This window comes from Caenorhabditis remanei, chromosome IV, assembly GCF_010183535.1.
Source record: "Caenorhabditis remanei strain PX506 chromosome IV, whole genome shotgun sequence".
Lineage (NCBI taxonomy): Eukaryota > Metazoa > Nematoda > Chromadorea > Rhabditida > Rhabditidae > Caenorhabditis > Caenorhabditis remanei.
In genome coordinates, this window is record NC_071331.1 from 18049602 (window position 1) to 18074016 (window position 24415).

At 38.6% G+C, this 24415-nt stretch overlaps 9 protein-coding genes across 9 annotated transcripts; 2 read left to right on the plus strand and 7 right to left on the minus strand.

Annotated features, from left to right (window-relative positions):
* Nucleotides 1–939: 939 nt before the first annotated feature.
* GCK72_015014 (uncharacterized protein) lies at nucleotides 940–4834 on the minus strand (the record flags this gene model as incomplete). Its single annotated transcript, XM_003108674.2, has 7 exons — nucleotides 940–1081; nucleotides 1154–1927; nucleotides 2484–2540; nucleotides 2590–2757; nucleotides 3255–4025; nucleotides 4567–4623; nucleotides 4674–4834. 7 exons carry the CDS (start codon nucleotides 4832–4834, stop codon nucleotides 940–942), a joined length of 2130 nt encoding a protein of 709 aa, XP_003108722.2.
* A 24-nt stretch (nucleotides 4835–4858) lies between these two features.
* On the minus strand, nucleotides 4859–5077 carry GCK72_015015 (uncharacterized protein; the record flags this gene model as incomplete). Its single annotated transcript, XM_053730576.1, has 1 exon — nucleotides 4859–5077. The coding sequence occupies one exon, from the start codon at nucleotides 5075–5077 to the stop codon at nucleotides 4859–4861; it is 219 nt and encodes a 72-aa protein (XP_053585348.1).
* Nucleotides 5078–5538: 461 nt separating this feature from the next.
* GCK72_015016 (uncharacterized protein) lies at nucleotides 5539–8559 on the minus strand (the record flags this gene model as incomplete). The annotated part of the gene is made up of 9 exons (XM_053730577.1): nucleotides 5539–5857; nucleotides 6963–7147; nucleotides 7192–7254; nucleotides 7300–7535; nucleotides 7583–7672; nucleotides 7717–7864; nucleotides 7911–8219; nucleotides 8267–8484; nucleotides 8529–8559. The coding sequence occupies 9 exons, from the start codon at nucleotides 8557–8559 to the stop codon at nucleotides 5539–5541; spliced, it is 1599 nt and encodes a 532-aa protein (XP_053585349.1).
* Nucleotides 8062–11287, plus strand: GCK72_015017 (uncharacterized protein; the record flags this gene model as incomplete). Its single annotated transcript, XM_003088145.2, has 7 exons — nucleotides 8062–8178; nucleotides 9817–9929; nucleotides 9979–10235; nucleotides 10279–10420; nucleotides 10469–10639; nucleotides 10689–11088; nucleotides 11147–11287. The coding sequence occupies 7 exons, from the start codon at nucleotides 8062–8064 to the stop codon at nucleotides 11285–11287; spliced, it is 1341 nt and encodes a 446-aa protein (XP_003088193.2).
* A 681-nt stretch (nucleotides 11288–11968) lies between these two features.
* GCK72_015018 (uncharacterized protein) lies at nucleotides 11969–14038 on the minus strand (the record flags this gene model as incomplete). Its single annotated transcript, XM_053730578.1, has 4 exons — nucleotides 11969–12119; nucleotides 12199–12972; nucleotides 13529–13585; nucleotides 13635–14038. 4 exons carry the CDS (start codon nucleotides 14036–14038, stop codon nucleotides 11969–11971), a joined length of 1386 nt encoding a protein of 461 aa, XP_053585350.1.
* Nucleotides 14039–14529: 491 nt separating this feature from the next.
* On the minus strand, nucleotides 14530–18048 carry GCK72_015019 (uncharacterized protein; the record flags this gene model as incomplete). The annotated part of the gene is made up of 6 exons (XM_003108398.2): nucleotides 14530–14848; nucleotides 14896–15573; nucleotides 15619–15714; nucleotides 15766–17039; nucleotides 17092–17799; nucleotides 17845–18048. The coding sequence occupies 6 exons, from the start codon at nucleotides 18046–18048 to the stop codon at nucleotides 14530–14532; spliced, it is 3279 nt and encodes a 1092-aa protein (XP_003108446.2).
* A 166-nt stretch (nucleotides 18049–18214) lies between these two features.
* Nucleotides 18215–20074, minus strand: GCK72_015020 (uncharacterized protein; the record flags this gene model as incomplete). The annotated part of the gene is made up of 5 exons (XM_003089253.2): nucleotides 18215–18871; nucleotides 18925–19672; nucleotides 19720–19803; nucleotides 19849–19925; nucleotides 19994–20074. 5 exons carry the CDS (start codon nucleotides 20072–20074, stop codon nucleotides 18215–18217), a joined length of 1647 nt encoding a protein of 548 aa, XP_003089301.2.
* Nucleotides 20075–20210: 136 nt separating this feature from the next.
* On the minus strand, nucleotides 20211–20710 carry GCK72_015021 (uncharacterized protein; the record flags this gene model as incomplete). The annotated part of the gene is made up of 3 exons (XM_003108462.2): nucleotides 20211–20348; nucleotides 20393–20538; nucleotides 20590–20710. 3 exons carry the CDS (start codon nucleotides 20708–20710, stop codon nucleotides 20211–20213), a joined length of 405 nt encoding a protein of 134 aa, XP_003108510.2.
* A 362-nt stretch (nucleotides 20711–21072) lies between these two features.
* On the plus strand, nucleotides 21073–23999 carry GCK72_015022 (uncharacterized protein; the record flags this gene model as incomplete). The annotated part of the gene is made up of 9 exons (XM_053730579.1): nucleotides 21073–21128; nucleotides 21176–21288; nucleotides 21399–21818; nucleotides 21871–22109; nucleotides 22161–22406; nucleotides 22459–22800; nucleotides 22848–23021; nucleotides 23075–23172; nucleotides 23222–23999. The coding sequence occupies 9 exons, from the start codon at nucleotides 21073–21075 to the stop codon at nucleotides 23997–23999; spliced, it is 2466 nt and encodes an 821-aa protein (XP_053585351.1).
* Between the last annotated feature and the right edge of the window lie 416 nt (nucleotides 24000–24415).

The window sequence follows — 24415 nt, forward strand, 5'->3', positions numbered from 1 at the left end:
CGCAAGAAATTCCTACTTTCCACTTTTCACGCGTGCGATCCGTTTTGGACAGATTGATTCGAAAACTTGAAACTGCACATAACGGATCCATTGTAGTATAGCAAAAAATAAACCATATGAACATTTAGAATTGCAGGGAGGGCTGCCGTGATTATCTTGTAAGAGGGAAGTTGACCGTTGTCCCACGCGTAATTTATTAAACCAGAACACCGGTCATTAGTTGTTTTTTCACCGCGTGTTTCTCACTTTCTTGGTCATTTCCAACTATTCTGCTTGCCACGGTAAGTGAGTTTGCACGAAGGGACGCCTAAAAGCTTTCTCTCGCATCGCGCTTTAGAATACTTTGGAAGCAGCAATACTTTTTGTTTTTGTTGGAATTGACCCAAACTTGGAAGGTTCCCTTGTCAGTCTTTAAACCAGCAAACTGTTAGATGGAGACCAATAGATTCGCATAGGATTGCAGGCGATTGACTTTGTTGTCAATGAACCAGTAATCCATTTTATGCAGGGTAAGTACCCATAGGTTTTAGTAAACCATAATATGGAGGCCAATAGATACCCATAGGCTTACAATATGGAGACCAACCCATAGGCTTGCAGAGAATATTCTATTCAGCCTATAAACCAGCAAGCCACAAAATGGAGACTAATACATAGTTACCCATAGGATTGCAGGGACTAGTTTAGATACCAGCATTCCATATTATGGAGGGTAAGTATCCATAGGCTTGCAGGGAATAGACTTTTCAAAAGAACCTTCCAAGTCGTGGTTAATTTCAACAAAAACGTAATAATGTAAACAAATATGACTTCAGATCAGAAATTGTAGTATTTTTCAACATTTTCTTTCTTATCGCATAGAAAAAGAACTGAATTCGGCTCAATAAATTATGTTCATTTATGTATACAGAACATACAATACAACTAAAATTTTACTTTTCAACTCCAAAAAACCATTGTGAAAAGTTGTAATTCATCAGAGAATTCATCATCTTCTACTTTGAACGTTCCCAATCTTCCGTCCAAAGTGTTGATGTCAGTTCCACTCGTCATATCAATCGGCCGCACTAAGATACCCGGACTGAAAAAGAGAATGTACTAGAAACATCTTCAAGAACTGTATGTATCTATTTCAATTCTTAAAGCAACTCACAGATTAAAAACTCGATCCACAGTTCCATCCGGTTCCTCTAACTCCAATTCATCCAGTAAATTTTCCAGATTTACTTTTTTGATTTTCAACCGCAACGACTTTAATCTAGGATTCGACCCCCTCACCCATTCTTTCATGAACCGATTCAAATTCAAATCTGTTAAATTCGAATTGTCCAGATTGAAACAGACGCAGTTAGATGACAGAATGCTCTCTAAAGTGATCCACATCATTGAAAGAGGAGATCCATACAGTTCGACGATATCCATGTTGAATTTGATAAGACTCGGTCTGACTTCAGCTTTATGATTCAAATTCAAAGACAACATATGTTTGATTTCGAGTCGTTCAAATATGAGTGAAAGATTTTGACTGGCAACCTCGGGTCCTTTCACAGAGAACATCTCGATTGACTTTTGTTTGTTTTGTAACCATTCGACAATGGACAAGAAAGATTTGCTACATTCGCCAGATTCGATTTGAAGGGAATGAACTTTGCAGTTAAAAAGAAATGATACGTTATCAACCCATCTCTTTGTCCAGTTTGCTGATGACAACTCGTTTCTGATGAAACGCATCCGAAGTCTAATAGTTGGATCTGGCTTAGTGCCAATTCCATACAAAGGCGGTCTCATCAAATCGTAACGATATTTATCTGTTTGCAGAAATATGCGGGATGTGTTGGAAAAACAGACATTAATTTTGAAATAGTCTCGAGGAACTGCAGACTTTACAACATAACGACACCGTTTTGAAATCAACGCGAAGTCAACTCTGGAATGATTTTAAAAAATTCTCATAATTTTAAACTTTTGTTCGGGTATTTTTCTGTTGCTAAAACTAAAACCATTTCAAATTCTTTACAGAAACATTTAAGATTTAGATCGATTTTACTTGACTTTCATGTCAGCAGGAGTTAAGTTTAGAATTATTTTGTGTAGAATGATTATGGGTAAATGCAATATTCTCATAGGTCGACAATCACGAACAGGTTTCATGATAAAGTTTTTAGTAATAATAAAAATAGGTAGCAATACTCAAATCTTTTCAAAAAGTCGATTACTCATGGGCAGAATGGAAGCGCGTTGCGGACGCGTTGCGTACAGAAGTCCGTTTCTGTATTATTTGTTTGCCCATGCAGGACCACTCGTATCTAGTTGCTTCGGATCATCTCATCTTTACATTCCTTGTTTGCCTTCACTTTCTTTTTTATCGCATAGAAAAAGAACTGAATTCGGCTCAATAAATTATGTTCATTTATGTATACAAAACATACAATACAAATAAAATTTCAGCAAATTGTTTACAATCTGAATATCTCATTGCTCACTTCAAACTTCCATGGAAGAGTGTTTCGAATAGTTCCACGAGTCGTCGCATTTCCTTTCTGAAACAGATTGAATTGTTTTATTGATTTTCTATTTATTTGCTCTTACATCTGACCAGCCAACTTCTGCACATTTCCCATCGATTGATTGACTTCTTCCACTTTTGCCAGCATCGCGTACGTCGACTTCACATTCGAATCGGCAGCATCGCATGCTTTTTCCACTCCAGAATTGTAGCATTGTAGAGAAAACCAACAACTTTTTTCTGCATTCTTGCTAAAAGTCGAACGGCGACCGGAGTTCACTTTTGGAGTCGATATGTTTATAGGAGAAACGGAATTATTGGACCAGCGTCATATCCAGAAACAGACAGATCAGGACTGGAAGGAGCACATTGCAAGTAATTTGACTGAAAAAATGAATATTATTTTTCCAACGCAATGAATAACAAAGTTATGTGGGAAATGATAATCGAATACACAAGAATATTTATAACGATCAAAAACGAGTATTCTATTGTTATTACCTAGTTTCGATTCCATACAATCATCGTGAAAGGCCACCATCCCCCAGCTTGCATTCTTCCAGTTTTGAACGTTGCCAATATCCCGTTACAGTTTCTAACATCGGTCCCTCCTCTCATCTTAATCGAACCACAATGAAGTTGCGGACTGAAACATATATTTGAAAAACTCTTAATTATAAAAATGAGCGTTCTGTGTTTGACAAACCCATCTGATAATCTTTTGTTGAAAAACTGAGAAACAACTCACTGATGATAGATTCGTTCCACAGAACCATCTCGCTCTTCAACATCCAATTCCCCAATTAAAATGGTATTATCTATTTCTTTCACGAACATTGTTAAAGCATTCAATCTGGGATTCGACCCGTTAACCCATTCCTTCAAAAACCTATTCAGGTCAACGTCTGTGAATGGAGAACAATAGAGGCAGAAATGCATACAATTGGAAGCAAGTAGATTATCTATGGTAATCCACTTGACTGAAGGCAAATGCCCTTCGATAAACACAAAATTCATATTGAACTTGAAATCAACCGGATTGATCAAATTACTCTGAAACATAGATAAACACAAAGAGTTTGTGATATCGAGATTCCTGAATACTGAAGAAAGATTCTCGCTAATGGAATTCGGATCAGTCAAAGAGAATTCGGGTATTGATTCTTGACGATTTTTTAACCATTCCACAATAGAGAGAAGGGCTCCACTGCATTCATCAGATTGAATGTGAAGATAGTGAACTTTGCAATTAAAAATACTACATATATAATCAGTCCATAATTGTGTCCAGATGACAGATACCATCTCGTAACTTTGGAAGTATGTCCGAAGTGTTATAACTGAATCCAGATGATGATATCTTCTATCCAAATAAGGCTCCACCAAATCGTAGCATTCCTCCTCGCATATTTCTACTTGCGGGATTTTATGGAATCGAACACTTAATTCAAAAGAATTCTTACGAACTGCAGATTTAACAACAATACGACATCGATTAGAGAGCGAGGCGAAATCAATTCTGGAAAACCAATGGAAAGACTCATAAGACTCATGTTGGTTGCTAGTAGTTATTCGAATAATGCAAAAATAATTTTTTTAAATATAACTTACAATTCAATAGGATTCAACTCTCTAATTATTTGGTATAAAACAATTATAGGGAAATACAGTATTCTTATAGGTCGAATAACTTGAACAAGTTCCATGATAAGGTTTGTCAATAAGAATATATAGCAGTAAAGACTTCCCGAGAAGTCGGTTACTAATAGATGGTCTGGTGCGTTGCGGACGCGTTGCAGTTATAAATCCTCTTTTGTATACTCCATCTGATCTAATTTCTCTGGTAAGGTCACTCATATTTTCAATTTGGATGAGACGACCTCAATATGCGGCACAATGAGTGAAACTGTATTTCCACGATATTCAGCTTTCTCTTCACTTATCGTTCTTTTTGATCAATTCCGCTAAATTTACAATGTTCATTTATGTATACAAAAAATTCAATACAAATGAAATTTTAGCAACTTGTTCACAATCTGAATTTCCATCACACTTCTCACTTCAAACTTCCATGGAAGAGTGTTTCGAATAGTTCCACGAGTCGTCGCATTTCCTTTCTGAAACAGATTGAATTGTTTTATTGATTTTTTATGTTATCTTCTCTTACATCTGACCAGCCAACTTCTGCACACTTCCCATCGATTGATTGACTTCTTCCACTTTTGCCAGAATCGCGTACGTCGACTTCACATTCGAATCAGCAGCATCACATGCTTTTTCCACTCCAGAATTGTAGCATTGTAGAGATTCTAGTGTTAAATCGGACATTCCGTGAAGAGATCCACGCATGTCTCAAAGCATTGTATCGATGTTTCCCACAATTTCCTTCGTATGCGTTTCGAGATCCGACAGAATTCGAGGATCCGGTAGACTAGGAGCTCTTTTTGGACTCGCAATTCGTGCACTTTCTCTTATCCGTTCTTCAAGATCATTTACGACGAATGACGTCTGTTTGGGTAGAAGAGGTTGAGAAGTTGTAGGTGTATCAGGGCTTTCAGTTGACGTCGACATTCTGAAAGATTCAAAAATGAAGTGGAAGATGTTTGGAGAAGAGCTGAATAAGAACGGTAGCTGAGGATTTGTAAATCTGTCAAGTAATAATATCTGATACGATGAAGAAGATAACTTTTGCATTGGAAAACTTAAATTCTTGACTTTCTGAGTGCAAGGGGGTACGGTAACTGGGTTGGCAAAATCAGAAGATTCGGAAAAAAGCAATTAAAAATACCGAGAACCGATACAAACGGTTTCAAAAGGAGACTACCGAACATCTGAAAATAATAACGCTCTGTAATTTATTTATTGAAAAATTAAAAACCGTAATTAAAATGGAAAGGAAGTGGTTGATGACAAAGTATACTTGTATAGGAAAGAGGAATCGAGAAAGGGATGGGAGCAGTATAAAAAAGCGAATAGAAACGCCCGAAAAGATAAAACATAAATAAAAATCAACAAAAAAGAACAGAAGAATCCTAATGCATTAAATTCATCATTTCATCTCCGAAATCTCTTCGTGGCGGTGATCTCCTCGCTGCCTCATACCCACTGTTATGCCATTGTGACGTTGCAAAAGTGGAAGCAGCATTCGGAACAGTGACATATGCACGATGTATTCCAATTGATTCATCCGGTCCTCCGACTGCTGGTGGTGTTCCGAGAGCATATAGAGAGTAGTAGACATCAAGGAAACCACTTCGAATACAACCGTCTAATTGTGGATTCGTACAAAGTGACCATAGTTTTTCAGCGATTTCAGGAGTATTGCACGGGTTATCGGAACCGAATACTGTGCTGAAAAAGACAAGCCTAGTGAAACATCAATAAAAAAATCAAATTCAGATACTGGTACGAGAACAAGATTCTGTGCCCCAGTAAAACAATCAATTTTCAGAGGGTGTCGAGAAGTAGGAAAGTGTATTGAATTTGGTATGTCAAATGTCTAAAACACGCATATCCTCTTGCATAGTTGAAAACTCTTCTGAGAGATCGTTCCAGCAAGGCGTGACTTGGTAATGTGCTTTTTTCATCAATTTTCAATCTTTCAGCTTTGAGTGAATTTAACCGTATTGTTGGGCAAAATACATTAGCAATCAGCCATTTGTACCTAAAAATGTCTGAAACAATGAAATTAATTTTTTAGATAGGAATAAATTGTTCGTTTTGAAGACTCCTGAAGATTTCCTCTTTCTTCTTCTTCAAAAACTGGAGTCGTTTTATTTGACATGAGTTTTTGGGAGGTAACAATGAGAAATGGAATGAATGTGGTTAAGGGAGAGTAGACACTGTTTTTAAAACATATATACCTACAGGATAGTTTGAGAAAAAGTGAGAAAACATATAGAAATTATGAGGAATTCCTAATCATACTGTTGAAGAACAAACAAAAGTTTTTAAAATTGGATAAGATGATAAAAATGGATAGGGCCAGCAAACAAAATATAGCTACATATATTCAAGAATGGGGATGAGAATGTAATGATTTGAGACATATGACTAGAAGATGATGGGGAATACTATGGTAAATCAAAGCGGGGAAGGGCGAATCATTAACACGCGGGGGTTTATTATAAGGCATGAAACGGGGGAAAATTGAGGAAACTGATTAGTTATCATATCATGTTATTATAAAAAATCTGAATCCGAAAAAATCTGAAACGGGGGCAAGTGCGAGTTGGGGAAGAAGTAAACACAAAAACCTAAACAGGAAGACGTGAGATGCGAATCAGAAGCGTTCGAGATTCGCCCTATTCACGAAAAGTGAGCGAAGTTCCGTTGCAGTCGGACGATTGCGCGATTTCAGACATTTTTTAGCCGTGTCGCGAAGGAATCGAGTCGATGGAAGTTTGTCACTAAAAAACAAGAATGTATAAGTTCACAACACGATGAAAGAACGTACAACTCGGTGATTCCAGAGACTGGAATATTCTTCTGAATCTGATATGGAACTCCGAGAGTGCACATATCCACAAGGCACATTCCAAACTGCCAGATGTCACCTTTCGATTCGTATTTCTTTCCCATAATAATCTCTGGCGGTTGAAGATTTGGATCGGCAACAATGGCGTCATTCGAACCAGAAGCCTACGAGAAGTCTCCAAGTTTTACCGTCTTGTTCAGTATCCAACAGTTGTAGGATAGTCAGTCGGGGAAAGGAGAGCCATGTACGATGGTTCGTTGACACGGGCAATCTGAAAGAGAAAAGATTTAGAAAAAGTGTATTTCATAAAGCTCACCTTGATCTTTTTCGTCTCACTTCTCCTCCGTTTGGTATCAAACACTGATACTTCCACTTCATAATTACACTTTGAGTCAGGAACATGAAAGACAACTCTTCGATGGGTATAGAAGACTTCTCGCCGAATCGGTTCATATTTCTCGCATTTTTCGTTGTTACCAGTTATGAGCGGATGCACAGTCAACTGAAAATGAGATGTCCGTACGACACTGTCAATCTGATTGTTTTTCTCATCTACAGCTGAAAAAAATTGTTCATGAAGCCTTTGTTTAATTCGTTACCTGAATAATACTTCCATACAATAATCAACACATTCTCGGATAATGAAGATGTATTCCAGGTTGAAGATACGACTGAAACAGGTGGTGGAGCTAAAATAGAACTTGGTTTATGAATTCAGCATGTATTGTCTCACCACACATCGTCACATCATCTACCATTTTATTACACGCAGGAACCGCTACATTAACATTGCCTTCTGCATCGTTTGGGCTGCTAACAAAATGCATCGAATAGTTTTGATTGAAATCCAAGTTTTCAACGAGAACCTCCTCCGTGTGGTCCTGAAAATTAAGCATAGTTCAAATATTAGACATTTTTCGTACAAACCAAATAGAAGTTCACTTCTTTGTATTCGGAGCTCAATGCATTTTTGTATTTCACATAAAATGCGCATACTGGTACTTCATGACTTGTTGCTGGCTTATATTCGAACCGTGCAGCAGCTTTATCCTCATTCCATTCTACATTTTTTAGTGACATGTTGATTGGTGTATTCGAAAGATGCTTCTCGGTATTGTACCATTTTGAAAATGCATGCCGACCGACGAGTCCATCCTTGTTGAAGGAGGATACTTGGAGACGGACTTCTGAACAGGTGAACTCGTTGAAACTGATATTACAGTTCGAATTATAGCACTGAAACAATACAATGATATGTTTAGACTGAAATGTTTTCCACCCACCCAGCTATTATAGACGACCGATTCAGAGCCATCTTCCGAAATGCGCGCGATGAGTTTAATGTAGTGAACGTAGTCTGACTCCTCCTTATCGTCGTCAAGTGTCAATATCACCTTTCCAACAAATTCGCTACTACTTGATGACTTTGAGGAGCTCCCGTTTGTCAAGTGATCCAGACACAAAAAATGAACTCCTGTCACAACGTTGGTACTCGATTCAACTGTAAACATGTGGATTTTATAGATATACTGGAGCTAAACTCACTTTCTGAACTTGTTGTTATCTCTCGATACATTGATTGTCCATAAAGGAACTCCGGAAGGTTGAGAGTGGAGAATTCCGGATGATTACCTAAAATAGGGAACAGTCTTCTTCAGTCAAAATGAGTATGAAAGTATTTCAAACAAAAGCGAAACATGGTTTTTACAACTTCAGTTTTTATATTTTCCAAATTGTTCTCATCCAAATACATTTCTCTACAGATTTTCAAAGCAGTCATATTTCTCTGACTATCATCGTTTCCATTTCCTATTTTTCTGTGTCTTGAAATGGTAAACTGTTTGAAAATAATGAAAAAAATATAAAAAAATATATTAATTTCGTATTTCGAAAATAAATGGTTCAAAGGCGCATCGAATTCTACCATGACGATATCCGGGCGCGAAAACTACAGTGAATCAAGCTGCGAAATTCTTCCTGCAAATTTGATATGGATGAGCGTTTATCAGCTCTTCGAATGAATAAAAACATTCTTTTTATCTGAAGCCACGTTTTTTTTTAGAATCTGAAATGAGATTGAGATTTCACGTGTAAAATATACAGAAAAACCGTTCTATAATCTACGGAACGAAGAAAATAGCTCAAAACCTAAGTTTTTCTATCATTTTTAATTTTCTTTCTCCGTCTTTTTATTACTCGAAATCGAAATTCTGAAATACGGACAACTTCTTGAAACTCTCAGTCTCGTTTCTATTCAAGTGTTCCGAACGGTTCTTTTATTATTGTTTTTCTCAGCTACGCAAGATTGTTTCTCATCAGTCTCCTCTTTGTTCTCGTTTTGAATTTTCTTTTCGTACTCTACTGTTGTCCATCTTTTCAGAATAACTCTATTTAATCACTTCTCTACTTTCTCATCTCATTCCTACTCAGTTTTCATTTCTGACTACTGGATATCTAAAATTATCTCAACTTGCCGGTTTCTTCTTCATTTTCTGAATTAATCTATTCATGTCACTGTTAAATTGAAAACTAATTTGTAGTATCTCATCGTGCCGACTCTCAGGCTGTTCTCTGTGGTCAGTTCTCGAGAAATCTTTGCTCAACGAGTTTTTTTTGGATTTTGTAACACATGAAGTTCTAAAAACGTTTATCCTAATTGGCGCAAAGTCCAAACTATATGCCATGTGTTCTTTGAATTTGCATCGACATCTACATCATTATTCTCGAAAGTAAACATGTAATATGTTCTTCTGTTCATAATGACGCGTTCATTTTTCTTTATTCTTACGTACATACCTCTCAATTTATCATCGAGCAATATATTATTTTTCAGATGCCTCCAAAGTCGAAGAAGGCCGAGACCACCGCTGCCGTCGCTGCTCCTGCTGCCGAGGAGCCAGCTCCAGCTGAGCCAGCTGCTCCAGTCGAGGAGCCACCAAAGGCAGAGTGAGTCCCAAATCTACCGTTCCACACCATCTAATCCTATTGTTTCCAGAGAGCCATCTGCCGCGAAGCCTGCCGACAAAAAGCAGGTTGTCACCAAATCCGGTCGGGCAGTCCGTGGTGCCGGAAAAAAAACGGTAGCTAAGAAAGCAGCTATCGCTGACTTGTTACGACCAGCAACCGATGAGGAGATGCAATTATTCAAACATCAACTCGCTATTTTTAATGAACAACTTAAAGAATTGACAATTCCACAGTTGAAGGTATTCTGGACTAAGTTTTGGCAGACAATTATGTCATTTACCAAATGTAAGACTTATTTTCTCTTGAAAATACTTTTTAGTAATTTCAGTTTCGCAACCTCCCGTACTCGCTGACAAGAAAACATGGAAGGATTTCATGGATGTTTGGCGAAACAGTTTCTTGCTCCCCGAAGAGCTTGTGCAATGTCCGATGTGTCCAGAAACAAGAGGACCAAGTGATATGAAACTAATGTTAGAATACGCACATTGTAACAACCGCCTAAATATGATAAATTTCAGCAGAAAGCTCTCTACTCACTTCTATCATGACCACCATGTATGCTTCCGTTGCCTTGAACCCCGGTTCTCTTCGATGCATTTGTGTACTGAACTTCCCTCCGTTGCTCCTGCTGCCGAGGAGCCAGCTCCAGCTGAGCCAGCTGCTCCAGTCGAGGAGCCACCAAAGGCAGAGTGAGTCCCAAATCTACCGTTCCACATCATCTAATCCCATTCTTTCCAGAGAGCCGTCTGCCGCGAAGCCTGCCGACAAAAAGCAGGTTGCCACTGTCACCGAATCCGGTCGGGCAGTCCGTGCCGCAAAGAAGCCGTTGCCGACACCAGCCGTCGAGTCGAACCAGGAGAAGGAGGACGACGAGTATCAAGGTGATAAGGACGATGAAGAGGTCAACTTTGAGGCGGTTCCAACGAAGAAGGCTCGTGGAAAACGAAGCTACGACGAAGACGTCGACTATGGAAAGGCGAAGAAGTTTGGTAGAAAGACTGATGTCAAGAAAAGTGGATCCAAGCCATCCAATAAAACTACGGCTCGCAAGAACGTTCCATCCGAGTCTGAGGAGGAAGAAGAAGAAGATGAGGAGGAGGAAGAGAAGGAGGAGAAGAACAATAAGGGAGCAGGAAAAGTGAGTTGAGATCTGAAATAAGACCATGAGACATAACTCAAACATTGTCATTTTCCAGAAAGCTCACGCTGAAAGCAACGGAGACTCTTCAGATGACGAGGCTCCAGCTCGTAAGGCACCTCAACGCGCTGGCATGTCGGGAGCTCCACCATCGGCTCGTCTTGCCGCCAACAAGAAGAAGAACGAGGACTCGGACTAGACTCTCCACAAATGATAGATCTCTCTTCAAACCCATCGATCCATCTACTTTATCCTAAATTCAATATCACCAATTCCAAAGAATATCATGTAATGCTTTCATCGAAACCGACTCAAATCTTTTGATCTTGACGGTTCGATTCGAAACATTCTATTTCCCCTATCCCTTTGTATTTTGTGACATTCCTTTTCAAATTCTCAAATCTAGGAACACATGACTGATCTTCGATAAGAATCATAAACTTGTATGCTTTTAGCTGTTTCTATGCTGCTAGTATTGTTTTAGTTCTCTCCTGTGATGTCATATGTATCCCCCTTAATTTTCTACGTACCCCTGATCTATCTTGGAGTGTTTCATAAACAAAAAACCGTATAGATTTTAGATAGGGGATCAGGATTCCGGGAGGGAGAATTTGATCAAGTTTGAAAATAACTATTTATCATTTCAGGTTCCACTTCAGTCGCTTTTTGCTGGTTCATACTTTCGACTCTCAAGCAGACGCGGCTGTTGTATTACTAGAAACAGTAACTAATCACAAAAATAAAAAGCAAAATGCTAACAGTTTTAAATTAAACAGAGAAAATAACTAAGAAAATTTTATTATGATAAAAAAGAAGTACAACACAAAACGTTGTCGATTCTTAATAATGTAAAAAGTTATGACGTCAGATAAATTTTTTTTTAGTATTTTTCAACTCCAAAAACCATTGTGAAAAGTTGTAATTCATCAGAGAATTCATCATCTTCTAACTTGAACGTCCCCAATCTTCCGTCCAAAGTGTTGATGTCAGTTCCACTCGTCATATCAATCGGGCGCAATAAGATATCCGGACTGAAAATGAAAATGTAGTAGAAACATAGAGATCTTCTAAAACTATCTGTATCTTTTTCAATTCTTTAAAGCAACTCACAGATTAATAACTCGGTCCACAGTACCATCTGGTTCCTCCATCTCCAATCCATCCAGTAAAGTTTCCAGATTTACTTTTTTGATTTTCAACCGCAACAACTTTAATCTAGGATTCGACCCCCTCACCCATTCTTTCATAAACCGATTCAAATCCAAATCTGTTAAATTCGAATTGTCCAGATTGAAAAAGACGCAGTTAGATGACAAAATGCTCTCTAAAGTGATCCACATCATTGAAAGAGGAGATCCATACAGTTCGACGATATCCATGTTGAATTTGATAAGATTCGGTCTGACTTCAGCTTTATGATTCAAATTCAAAGACAACATATGTTTGATTTCGAGTCGTTCAAATATGAGTGAAAGATTTTGACTGGCAACCTCGGGTCCTTTCACAGAGAACATCTCGATTGACTTCTGTTTGTTTTGTAACCATTCGACAATAGACAAGAATGATTTGCTACATTCGCTATATTCGATTTGAAGGGAATGAACTTTGCAGTTAAAAAGAAATGATATATTATCAACCCATTTCTTTGTCCAGTTTGCTGAGGACAACTCGTTTCCGATAAAACGCATTCGAAGTCTAATAGTTGGATCTGGCTTAGTGTCAATTCCATACAAAGGCGGTCTCATCAAATCGTAATCACATTTATCTTTTCGCAGAAATATGCTGGATGATTTGGAAAACCAGACATAAATTTTGAAATAGTCTCGAGGAACTGCAGACTTTACAACATAACGACACCGTTTTGAAATCAACGCGAAGTCAACTCTGGAATGATTTTAAAAAATTCTCATAATTTTAAACTTTTGTTCGGGTATTTTTCTGTTGCTAAAACTAAAACTATTTCAAATTCTTTCCAGAAACATTTAAGATTTAGATCGATTTCACATGACTTACATGTCAGCAGGAGTTAAGTTTAGAATTATTTTGTGTAGAATGATTATGGGTAAATGCAATATTCTCATAGGTCGACAATCACGAACAGGTTTCATGATAAAGTTTTTAGTAATAATAATAATAGGTAGCAATACTCAAATCATCTCAAAAAGTCGATTATTCATGGGCAGAATGGGAGCGCGTTGCGGACGCGTTGCGTACAGAAGTCCGTTTCTGTATTATTTATTTGCTCATGCAGGACCACTCATATCTAGTTGCTTCGGATCATCTCATCTTTACATTCCTTGTTTGCCTTCACTTTCTTTTTTATCGCATAGAAAAAGAACTGAATTCGGCTCAATAAATTATGTTCATTTATGTATACAAAACATACAATACAAATAAAATTTCAGCAAATTGTTTACAATCTGAATATCTCATTGCTCACTTCAGACTTCCATGGAAGAGTGTTTCGAATAGTTCCACGAGTCGTCGCATTTCCTTTCTGAAAGATATTGAACTGTTTTATTGATTTTCTATTTATTTGCTCTTACATCTGACCAGCCAACTTCTGCACATTTCCCATCGATTGGTTAACTTCTTCCACTTTTGCCAGCATCGCGTACGTCGACTTCACATTCGAATCGGCAGCATCGCATGCCTTTTCCACTCCAGAATTGTAGCATTGTAGAGATTCTAGTGTTAAATCGGACATTCCGTGAAGAGATCCACGCATGTCTCGAAGCATTGTATCGATGTTTCCCACAATTTCCTTCGTATGCGTTTCGAGATCCGACAGAATTCGAGGATCCGGTAGACTAGGAGCTCTTTTTGGGCTCCCAATTCGTGCACTTTCTCTTATCCGTTCTTCAAGATCATTTACGACGAATGACGTCTGTTTGGGTAGAAGAGGTTGAGAAGTTGTAGGTGTATCAGGGCTTTCAGTTGACGTTGACATTCTGAAAGATTCAAAAATGAAGTGGAAGAATTTTTGGGGAAGAGCTGAATAAGAACGGTAGCTGAGGATTTGTAAATCTGTCAAGTAATGATATCTGATACGATGAAGAAGATAACTTTTGCATTGGAAAACTTAAAATTCTTGACTTTCTGAGTGCACGGGGGTACGGTAACTGGGTTGGCAAAATCAGAAGATTCGGAAAAAAACAATTAAAATTAATATTTTTAATTTAAAAATACCGAGAACCGATACAAACGGTTTCAAAAGGAGACTACCGAACATCTGAAAATAATAACGCTCTGTAATTTATTCATTGAAAAATTAAAAACCGTAATTAAAATGGAAAGGAAGTGGTTGATGACAAAGTATACTTGTATAGGAAAGAGGAATCGAGAAAGGGATGGGAGCAGTATAAAAAAGCAAAGAGAAATGCATTGATACCCGGAAAGATAAAACATAAATAAAAATCAACAAAAAAGAACAGAACGATTCTAATGCATTAAATTCATCATTTCATCTCCGAAATCTCTTCGTGGCGGTGATCTCCTCGCTGCCTCATACCCACTGTTATGCCATTGTGACGTTGCAAAAGTGGAAGCAGCATTCGGAACAGTGACATATGCACGATGTATTCCAATAGATTCATCCGGTCCTCCGATTGCTGGTGGGGTTCCGAGAGCATACAGAGAGTAGTAGACATCAAGGAAACCACTTCGAATACAACCGTCTAATTGTGGATTCGTACAAAGTGACCATAGTTTTTCAGCGATTTCAGGCGTATTGCAAGGGTTATCGGAACCGAATACTGTGCTGAAAAAGACGAAACATCAAAATCTATCAATTGAAAAAATACTCACTTATTATAAGTTCCAAATGGAGGGGTTTGAGCTAACAACTTTGGAATTAACATTCGAATCGAGGGATCCTTTTCAGTCAAAACGAGATTCAGAAGCATCGAAAGATCATACATCTTCGTGTCGACTGCATGAATATCATTTACAATTCGATCAATAATCAGAGTGACTGCACATCTTCTCATTTGAACACACGAATTCCTATGAGCGAATGCCCATAACAACTTTGAATCCAGTGGAAGATATCCACACTTTTGTAGTTGATACAATCCAGATAGTGCTGCGATTCCAACAACACGGCCATATGATGGATTGACTGTATCCATATTGAGTGCATACGTGAATTCTTTGATTAGAACTCGGAATTCGCTGCTCAAATTCTCGGGAAGATCGACTCGAAATGGAAGGAATTCTGATGGATGGATACTCGCAGCAAGCGAGTTGAACAGCGAAGCACGATAGAAATCATCCGAATATCGATTCGTTGAGTTATCGTTAAATTTGATAAGATCCAGAAGGAATGATTGAACATCTTCATGACATTCTCCTGTTTGTTTTCGAAGACGTGAAATGGCTTGTGGAAGAGATTGCATAACGAAATATTGTTGAAGGTTTTGAGCTGTCACCACAAAATTATTGGGTTTCGGAATGTTGGTTGAAGATTTACAACCGAAACTTTCTCTGAAAAAATTGTTTTTTAAGTCAATGGGAGACGTCATGACTCACCGAAACATGTTGATGAGAACCGGTGTCCCAACAGCTATCGCTTCGGATTTTCGATTTTGAACCGAGGTGAGAACGAAAGCAGCTCGACATCGAATTCTGAAAAAGGAACGTTAACTACATTAAAATCGTAAAGATTTCCAGACATACCTATAAAAGAATCTCTCATTTGACACCGCATCCACTATAACACTTCGACTATGAGCTGACGGAAGTGCCTGAATTCTCTCCAACGCCTCCATTTGTGCGATCACATCTCGTTCATATTTCAGCATGTATTCCCAGTGGAACATTGGTTGACTAATTGAAATTTCGCGTATAAGCAGATAATCATTATCAATTCGAAGCCAAAGAATAGGGGATTCTGCGTCCATATTAGTCAGATCGATTTCGATTTCCTCTCCAGTTAATATCGGAACTTTCTTCTTTTTCTGTTTTCTTCCCTTCGAATGACAAGATATTTCAGCATGAGAAATGGCTCCATCAATTTGTATCGTATGACTGAAAGCACCATCAACTTCCTGCACAACTACAGACAATGGTCCAGTATACTGTGTTCGTCCATTTCCTTCCGTATCATCCTGTTTCACTTCAATCTCCACTATATTCCGTTTTCGATTGAAATCGAATTTGACAGAAAATGCAGCATGTCCACCTGTCCGTACAAATTGTTCTAGAAAAGTAGGAATCTCTCTTCCAGTCACTGAGCTGACACTTCGAAAGAATGCTTCAGTAGAGATCAAAAGGTGTCTCCATGCAGCAGGCGTTGTCTTCTTCTCACTCATATCCAATCCAACAGTTAATAGACGATGAAGAACTCTCATGAACGGTTCCAGTCCTATTCTCTTCTGAAGCATCCTCATCGTCAGGAATCCCTTTTTCAGCATTGCGTCGACGTAGAGTGGAGATGCCGTGTATTCATTCCGTGGATCCACGTGAAGTGACAACTTCTTATTCTCCATTTGATCCGGCGACAGAATAATCTTTCCCCACTGATGCTCATAATCACACACATCATCCATTGCTCTCTTCAATTGCCATCTCGCTTCAGCTGTTCCAAGTTTTGTCTCCACATAAAGACTTGTCAAGAATCTAGCAAGAGATTGAGGAATCCACCAGTGCCACCAGTGTCCCGGTGAAATCAAGCAACCAAAAAACTGCTGAGCGATCGCTTGAATCAGCTTTTGTCTCGTCTCCTGTACGACATCGATAATCTTTTTATGATAGAGAAGAGATGTTGGAACGATGAGAAGCGAACTGTACACTTGAATTTCTTCTGTGGATTGATCGACGAACACCACTTTCATAGTGGGAAATGGAAATCGGCAGGAGAGTTTCTCCTCGAGAAATTCAACCATTTTATCCAGATACATCGTCGTGTGATTGACGAATGGTTCGAGACCAGGAAGTGAGAAGGTATAAATCTGAAAATACTGGGAGGGAATTAGCATGGAAAATGAAAGATTTGTGCCATACCGTAGGTGATTCCGGATGAGGTTCCATTCTGAACTTTCCAATTGCCCATCCTATATTACATGCATCCGTTGGTACTGTCTGATGAAATCTATATCGAATCTTTCCATTTTTTAGTCGTTTCTCTGTCAGCTCTCCAGAAAACACTGGAACTAATTCTGGATCCAACTCAAATGTTAATTCCCAAAGAGACAGTTGTTCAGGTTCATCTAGACAAACTGTCCATTCTCTGGCACCGGATAGATATGGTGTATGGTAGGTGAACACGTGAACATCATCTTTCCGACCGCCCGTAAAATCAACGAATTGAATTCCACGTGTCGGTTGTTGAACTACAGTATCCACTCGTAATCGAACTGCTTTCCTGTGTTTCATTCGTTTCTTGAGATCTTTCGGAACAGTAATTTGTAATTCATAGTCATTTTCCTGTAGTTTCTCATTCAGTTTCGTCTCTAAACTTGGAATATTCTTCGTATCTAATTGGCCTTCAATAGCCTCCGTCACATCTTTCAAATGTCGCCTTCTTGTATATTCACATTCTATTCCATTTATTGTGATTTTACTCGTGGATCCTGGAATCTCATTTGGAAGAAGCGACGATTCTCCAATATGAAGATCCAAGTGATGAAGCGATTTTTCTAGAGGAAGTATGACCATTTCAGATCGAACATTGAAACTTCTCCTTTCTATCGAGAGATTCGAGATTTCTACCTGAAAATAAATCAAGTTTGAAAACCATGCCTATTTATAACAAACCTGCTGTGAAAGCACTCGAAACTTTGATTTATCTCGAACTCCGGGCACATAATATTTATCGGGAGCATCTACAACAGGAGGCGGAGCTTGAACATTGGGCGTTGAATTCGACGGCGTCGCTACCGTAGACGCATCACGTGGTTTTGGGGGAAACGGTTTAGCGAAACCGTTGACTCGTGTTCCGCTTCCATCATCACCATCCATACTATATCTGGAAATAGAGAACTGGGGTTCGGATGTAAAAAGAGAAAAAGAGAGAGATTTGAAAGGATGGGGAACCTTTGAAAAGGAAAGACAAAATAAAATTTAAAAATTTATTGAAAGCAACAATGAGAGAAAACAGAACAATAAACAATAAGAACTAAGAAAACTAATAAGAGCTAGCCTTGTGCTTCGGAATGAACTGAAATCCTTCTGGAGTTGGACCTAAAAGCCTCTTTGAAATTTCAATCCAATCGTCTGCTTTTTGAGAAGAGAGGAGTGTCTCCAACTCGTTTCTCCCTTGGTATCTTGGGGGACGATCGTTGATTCTTTGAGGAAGACGCTCGAGAATTCCAACAGGAATGTATCGACATTGGAATGAGAGAAATTCGAGAAGGAAACGACGAGTCCGTTCAACACCTGCATCATCGGATCCCCAGTGGTCGAGGCCGTAGTTGGTGAACTTTTTGAGTAGATCAAATCTCTCAGTGGCACTAATATCCCACGTCCGTCGCTCATCAATCTCTGTGAAAATCCATGGTTTGATGAGTGCACCTCTTCCAATCATGATTCCATTCACCGGATGATTCTCCAATCTCTCATAGTAATCCTCCCAACTTAACACATCTCCACAAACCCAGAGAGGAACCGGTTTCGAAGCTTCAGCGACTGCATGAGTGTAATCCCAATTCGCCAGTTTCGTGTATCGTTGCTCTTTGCTACGTGGATGGAATGTGATAAGATCCGGACAATGCCACGGACTCTTTTTCATAAATTCAACGGTTTCCGGAGCTTTTAGAACTCCTTCTTTTTGACCGGTTCGGATCTGAAAACGACGGAAAATTGAGAATGAAGTCTTAAAAAGTTCTTGAAACAAACCTTAACTGTCATCGGACAGTCTCCTAATACACTTTTCGTTGCTGCCAATACTTCATAAAGCTTGTTCGGGCGACTCGGAAGAGCGCATCCACCTCCCTTTTGATTTACAACATCAATCGGACATCCCATATTGATATCCACGAAATCCACATCGAAATTCTCAACGACAATCTGCGCTGCTTTCGCCATTGTGTCAGCGAACCCACCAGCAAGCTGAACTCCGAAAATCTTTTCGGACGGATGACGTTTCAGAAGCGAATATTCAGAAGCTGCACCCGATAGAATACTAGTAGCCAATGCCATTTCTCCACAAGTGATATCTGCTCCGTAATCTACACAAATTCTACGGAATGGCAGATTTCCAACAGTGGTAAGAGGAGCTAAATACTTCAAACCATCCAGTTTCTTCATATCTAACTTCCGTTCTTTTTCTTGCCACATTGATCCGATTGTCTCATTTTTGATAGATTCCAACGCATTTTCAGACTTTTCGAATGGATAATCATGTTTTCGAAGAGCCACTTGAATCTTCATTGAGTGACAATTTGTTGTTGCTTCATATGGTTTCGATGGTGATTTCTCGGTCTGTTTTCCATTTTCATCCAGATGAGCTGATCCGAAACGACAAGCGTAGCTGAATGGACAGGTGCCACGTGCATCGAAAAGAGGACACTCCGTATCGATATCAGCCGGTTTCTTTTCGAGAAACGCTGAAATATCGTGCTCGCAGTTGCATTTCTCACCGAATCTGAAGAAAAATAGAAATTGATAGTGGTATTCTTATTGAAAACTTACTTGCAAGCCACTGGTTGAATAACAGATGGACAGAGACGAACAGCAGATGCACGAATTCGAGTCTCCGCGTGCTTCATATCCTTTCTGAAATAATTCTCATTAGATTTTTATCTTTTCAGATTTTATTACCTTCTCGTCTTATTCATTCCTCGTCTCTCTCGTTTTGGTAGGGCTTGAACTTCAGCGGGCAGCTCGTGGTCTTCTTTCTAAATATTTAATTTATAAATTCATCAATCAACTTTCGCATTTCGGTTTAATTTCAAAGTTTACTTACTGGAAGAACAAATTCCTCTTTAATTGGTGCCACATTGATATCCCGTGAATCTTGAACCAGCTCCTCAGGAGTTTCCTTCATTTTAAACCTCCCTAATTGATTACATTCGAAGTTTTGCAGTAGAAATGAGCAATGAGAGACTAAAAGTGGCAGACACCATTCGATATCGGACAAAAACGATGAGATTAAATGCAAATAATTTATTAAAATTTTAATATCAACATTTAGAATCCATTTTCTCTTTGAGCTGCTTTCCGTACCCGTCTTTTGTCATATAATTCCGTTCTTTGTGACAATTCCCGCATTTTTCGGTGATTGATCCTCTCTGTTTCACAGATATTTCGGTCTTTTCATACTGAAAAATTGTATATTTTATTCCATATTAAATAAAATACTTACATTTCCAACGAGAACCTCTCGACAATTTTTACAAAATTTTTGCTTCTGTTGTCTATCTAAATGAACCATTTCTGTGTCCATAACTTGTCGACATAATCTTGAAACGTGTCGACTTGTTTTGGAGAATCCGTCATTGTTTTTGACACCTGCAAACTGGAGTATTGATGTTTTATGCATTCAAAAATCAATTAACTCACCGAGTTTTGAGAGGAAAATTGCACATCGATGAAGATGTTCAGCACGTGCGTATCCCGGCTTGTTCTTTACATTTTTCTTTCCTTTGTTTTCTTTTGGGGTTTCTTTCTTCTTTCTACCCATTTTTAATACAAAAAACGGGCTAGAAATCTTGTAAAATTGAGAGAACCGCCGTCGTCACTGACGAACATTATGTCTGCGTCTCTCCAATCCGCCCACTCTCTCGTCTGTTCTATAGGGCAAGCTTGCATACCCCCTCAAAACGCCATTCTACGACTTTCCCGCAGTTATACCGCATTAAAAGCAATGCTTATTAATATGATTGAAGTACAAAAATACGAAAAAATCTTAAAATTGAACTGTCAGTATCATAAAAATGCATTTGTCACTAATATTGTTGACTTTTTGTCAATTTTCTTCCCGTTTTTTTTCAAAACGAATAAAAGCTGAGCTTATTCAGGAGTTTCCTCAATCTTCAGGCTGAAATGGAAATGAGGGTCGATGAGGGTCATATCGGAAATTTTATGGTCTTAAATTCCAGGTATTCAGCGATTTTTAATCAATTTTGTCATTTTTTATTTATTTCAGACTCGTAAAAATTAAAGAAACTCCGTCGAAAAGTGAAGAGGAAAAAAATGGATTGATTAAACAAATAGGAGAGAAATGTGTGCCGAAACAATTTATTCCAGTGCTGAAACGAGGTAATTTGAATTTTTCTATTTAAAATAGTTTACACGAAGAAAAAGTATGGCGAACAGCGGGAATATGCTCAATTTAAAAAAATATCGATTTTATCTCAAATTAGTTACAGAAATGAAAGAAGAAGGATCCCAAACAGAAGATATATCAAAATCGAAGCGAAAATGCCCCGAGACGCGAGCACCGTCTGAAATTCCAGTATCTGAACCAAAGCCATCTCCAACTCTCGATGACATCATCTCATTTATTTCTTCAACGTCCGCAGATTTTACAAATATATCAAAACAGTTGACACGAGAAGCAGCGAATGCAATTGGTGGATGTACTCGATTAATTCTTCGAACCATTATTGAAAATGCAAAGACAAATGCTCTTCGAGAAAATCGACAAAGAATAGTGCCATCTGATGTAGATCTTGCAATTTGTTCCGCTGAAATTAACAGTGATTTTACGTGCCCCCTTCTGAAACCTACTCCTGCAACAGATAGAATGTATTGGGGAAGGAAAATGACAAAACCCAAAAAGACTATTGGTGAGGCTTTGAAATGCTTAGTTTTTTATATAAATGATTGGTTGAATTTCAGACGCCAACTCGTCAGAAATCGTGTCTCATGAACGGTTTTGTGATTCAATAATGATCAAAGATCATTGGTTAGTTGTAGACGGAGTTCAGCCATGTGTTCCTGAGAATGTGATTCCAACAGAAGTAAAACAGAAATACCAAGAACAACAACAAGAAACACAGAGAGTTTTTGGCTACGGTGTTTCAGGCGTTAGAAAACAGATACCGGAGAAAAGGCCGACGACACAGACGGTTTTAATGGTAAGCTGAATTTTGCTGAACATACCAGTACATGTTTTCATTGAGCTCCAGGAACATCAAGTGCTCTATGCAGAAATGACGAAGATTCTGACGAACGGAAGTGCGTTGGAACGACAAAAAGTACTGGAGACTATTGAAACGGACACGGGATTTCAGTTTTTAGCTGGTCGATTTGTGATTTTAATAGCAGAAGGTGTGCGATTACACATTGGAACAAAGAATATACGTGGATTGGCGAATCTGCTGAAATTGGCGTGGAGTTTGATGAAGAATCCACATATTTGGTTAGAGAAATATGTAAGGATTAATTCAACAAGTAATTCAGAAGAAATCTCATTTCTATTTTCAGCTCTATGTTCTCGTTCCCTCACTTATATCATGCGTTGTGAGTAAAAGCATGGTTCCTATAGTGGATCCCGCCCGCGCTGGTCTCAAAACGAAAACCAGCACAGTCAACGTCGGAACTCCAGAATTAACTTCAGAAGATCGTGAGCGTATCATTCGAGATTTGGAATTCGAGTTCAAGTTGAGAGAATCGACCGGAAAATTGCTCGCTGAGCTCGCCTCAATATACAAAGATCAGAATTTAAGAGTTCGAATTATTCAAATGCTTCGAAAAGTTCTCACGGGAAACAAAGATCCTGTGGCGATTTATGGAGTTCTTTGTACATTTTTCGCTTTTGGAAGTCTTGTGAGTTTATCGCACTATGTATTTCATCTTTTTTTTCTAATTTTCAGACGATAAACACAGTAGTTCTTCCAAGAATGCACGATATTTTCTGCTCCCTCCAAGCTTCTCGCAATGATATCCCAACTGTGAAAGCGACAATGACTAAGCTGAGGAAGCTGTTAGTAGAAACTGAAATAGAGAGGATGGAAGTTATACAGAATAAAACGATCGAGCTGATTATGGTTGGTTTTTGACTGAATAAAAAATCAGCTGAAAATCCACGTTTTTCCTGCAGAAAATCATCTTTGAAAATGAGATTTTCAATGAGCGAAAGCTCGCCGATCGAGACGCCTATGTCGCTTTGTATGCTGAATTTGGCGCACTATTCTATGAGTGAGTCATCAAATTTAGTGCAATAATCTATCCATTTTCTTACTTTCAGCTACGCTTTAAATACAGGAATGATCAATGAAAACACGGGACACTTGAAAGTAAATCGACCCTCACTGCTCCTACAGCGAAAAGATTTTCGAATCGAGTTGGAGAAATTCAGAAGAGGGAGAAGGACAGTGCCAGCTCATCATCCTCACCATCAGCAGCGAAACCTTGCTATGATGGCGGACGATGATCTGCTGGATAATTTGCTGGATGATTCAAATCGACCATGGGCAAGAGCAGCAGCCCAAGTAGAAGAAACAGAACAGAATACGTGGAATTCTCAAGACAAAGATACTTTCCTTCGGAAACCAAAACTGTTTCTAGTAAGGAAAGAGAAAGATCAAGATGGAAAACTAGTTGCTTCCTTCATTAGACCATTAGAATATGGTTATATGCCGAGTCTTCCCTCTACGAGAAGTCATCGAAGAGGATCTGCAGACGCCGCTCCCAATGAAACAGCTCCAAGAGAAAGTATCATTGGACAGTCAATCTACGCATCGAGAGCATCTGATTCAGTTGTCGTTTCGAAAGAATCCGATGAAATCCTCAGAAGATTTGTGGCCAGAAGTGACGAGCAATCCGGTGCAATCATTTATGGGAGAAAGATGTTGATGACACCGCAAGGGAGATCCACTATAGATGATGAGATTGCGCAGGCGGCATCTCAACTGTCATCGGTTCGACTTCGGAATTCTGTAGCCGCAAATCCATCTGCTGTCACGGTGGATGAAATGAGACGAGGGCGCTTTTTGCATCGTGCAGATAGACTCGATAATGTTTGAAATATTTGGAGGTAAAAAGAGGGAAAAATCTGGAAATAAAAATAGTCTATTTCTCTAGATGTAATGCCCCAAAACTCCTCTGAACATTCATATTTTTAATCCTGGCAGTGGACTAGTTTTTCATAAAGTTAGGTCATTCCTTTATTTAAACTCACCTCCAGATCGTTCTCTCTTTTTTCTTCTTCTTCGTTTTTATATTTCTAGGCACCAAACTCATCACTCTATTGTTATTTACCCTCCCTTTTTACCCTATGATCATTTCCAGATTTCTTTAATACATCGATCTCTTTCCTCCCCATATGCCATTTTAGCCCCCGTATTCCCGATTTTACGTCTTATAATCGTTGTTTATTATTATCATTACCATGGAAAAAAGAATCCAATTAACACCAAAAGCATTATGGTTTAAAAGAGAT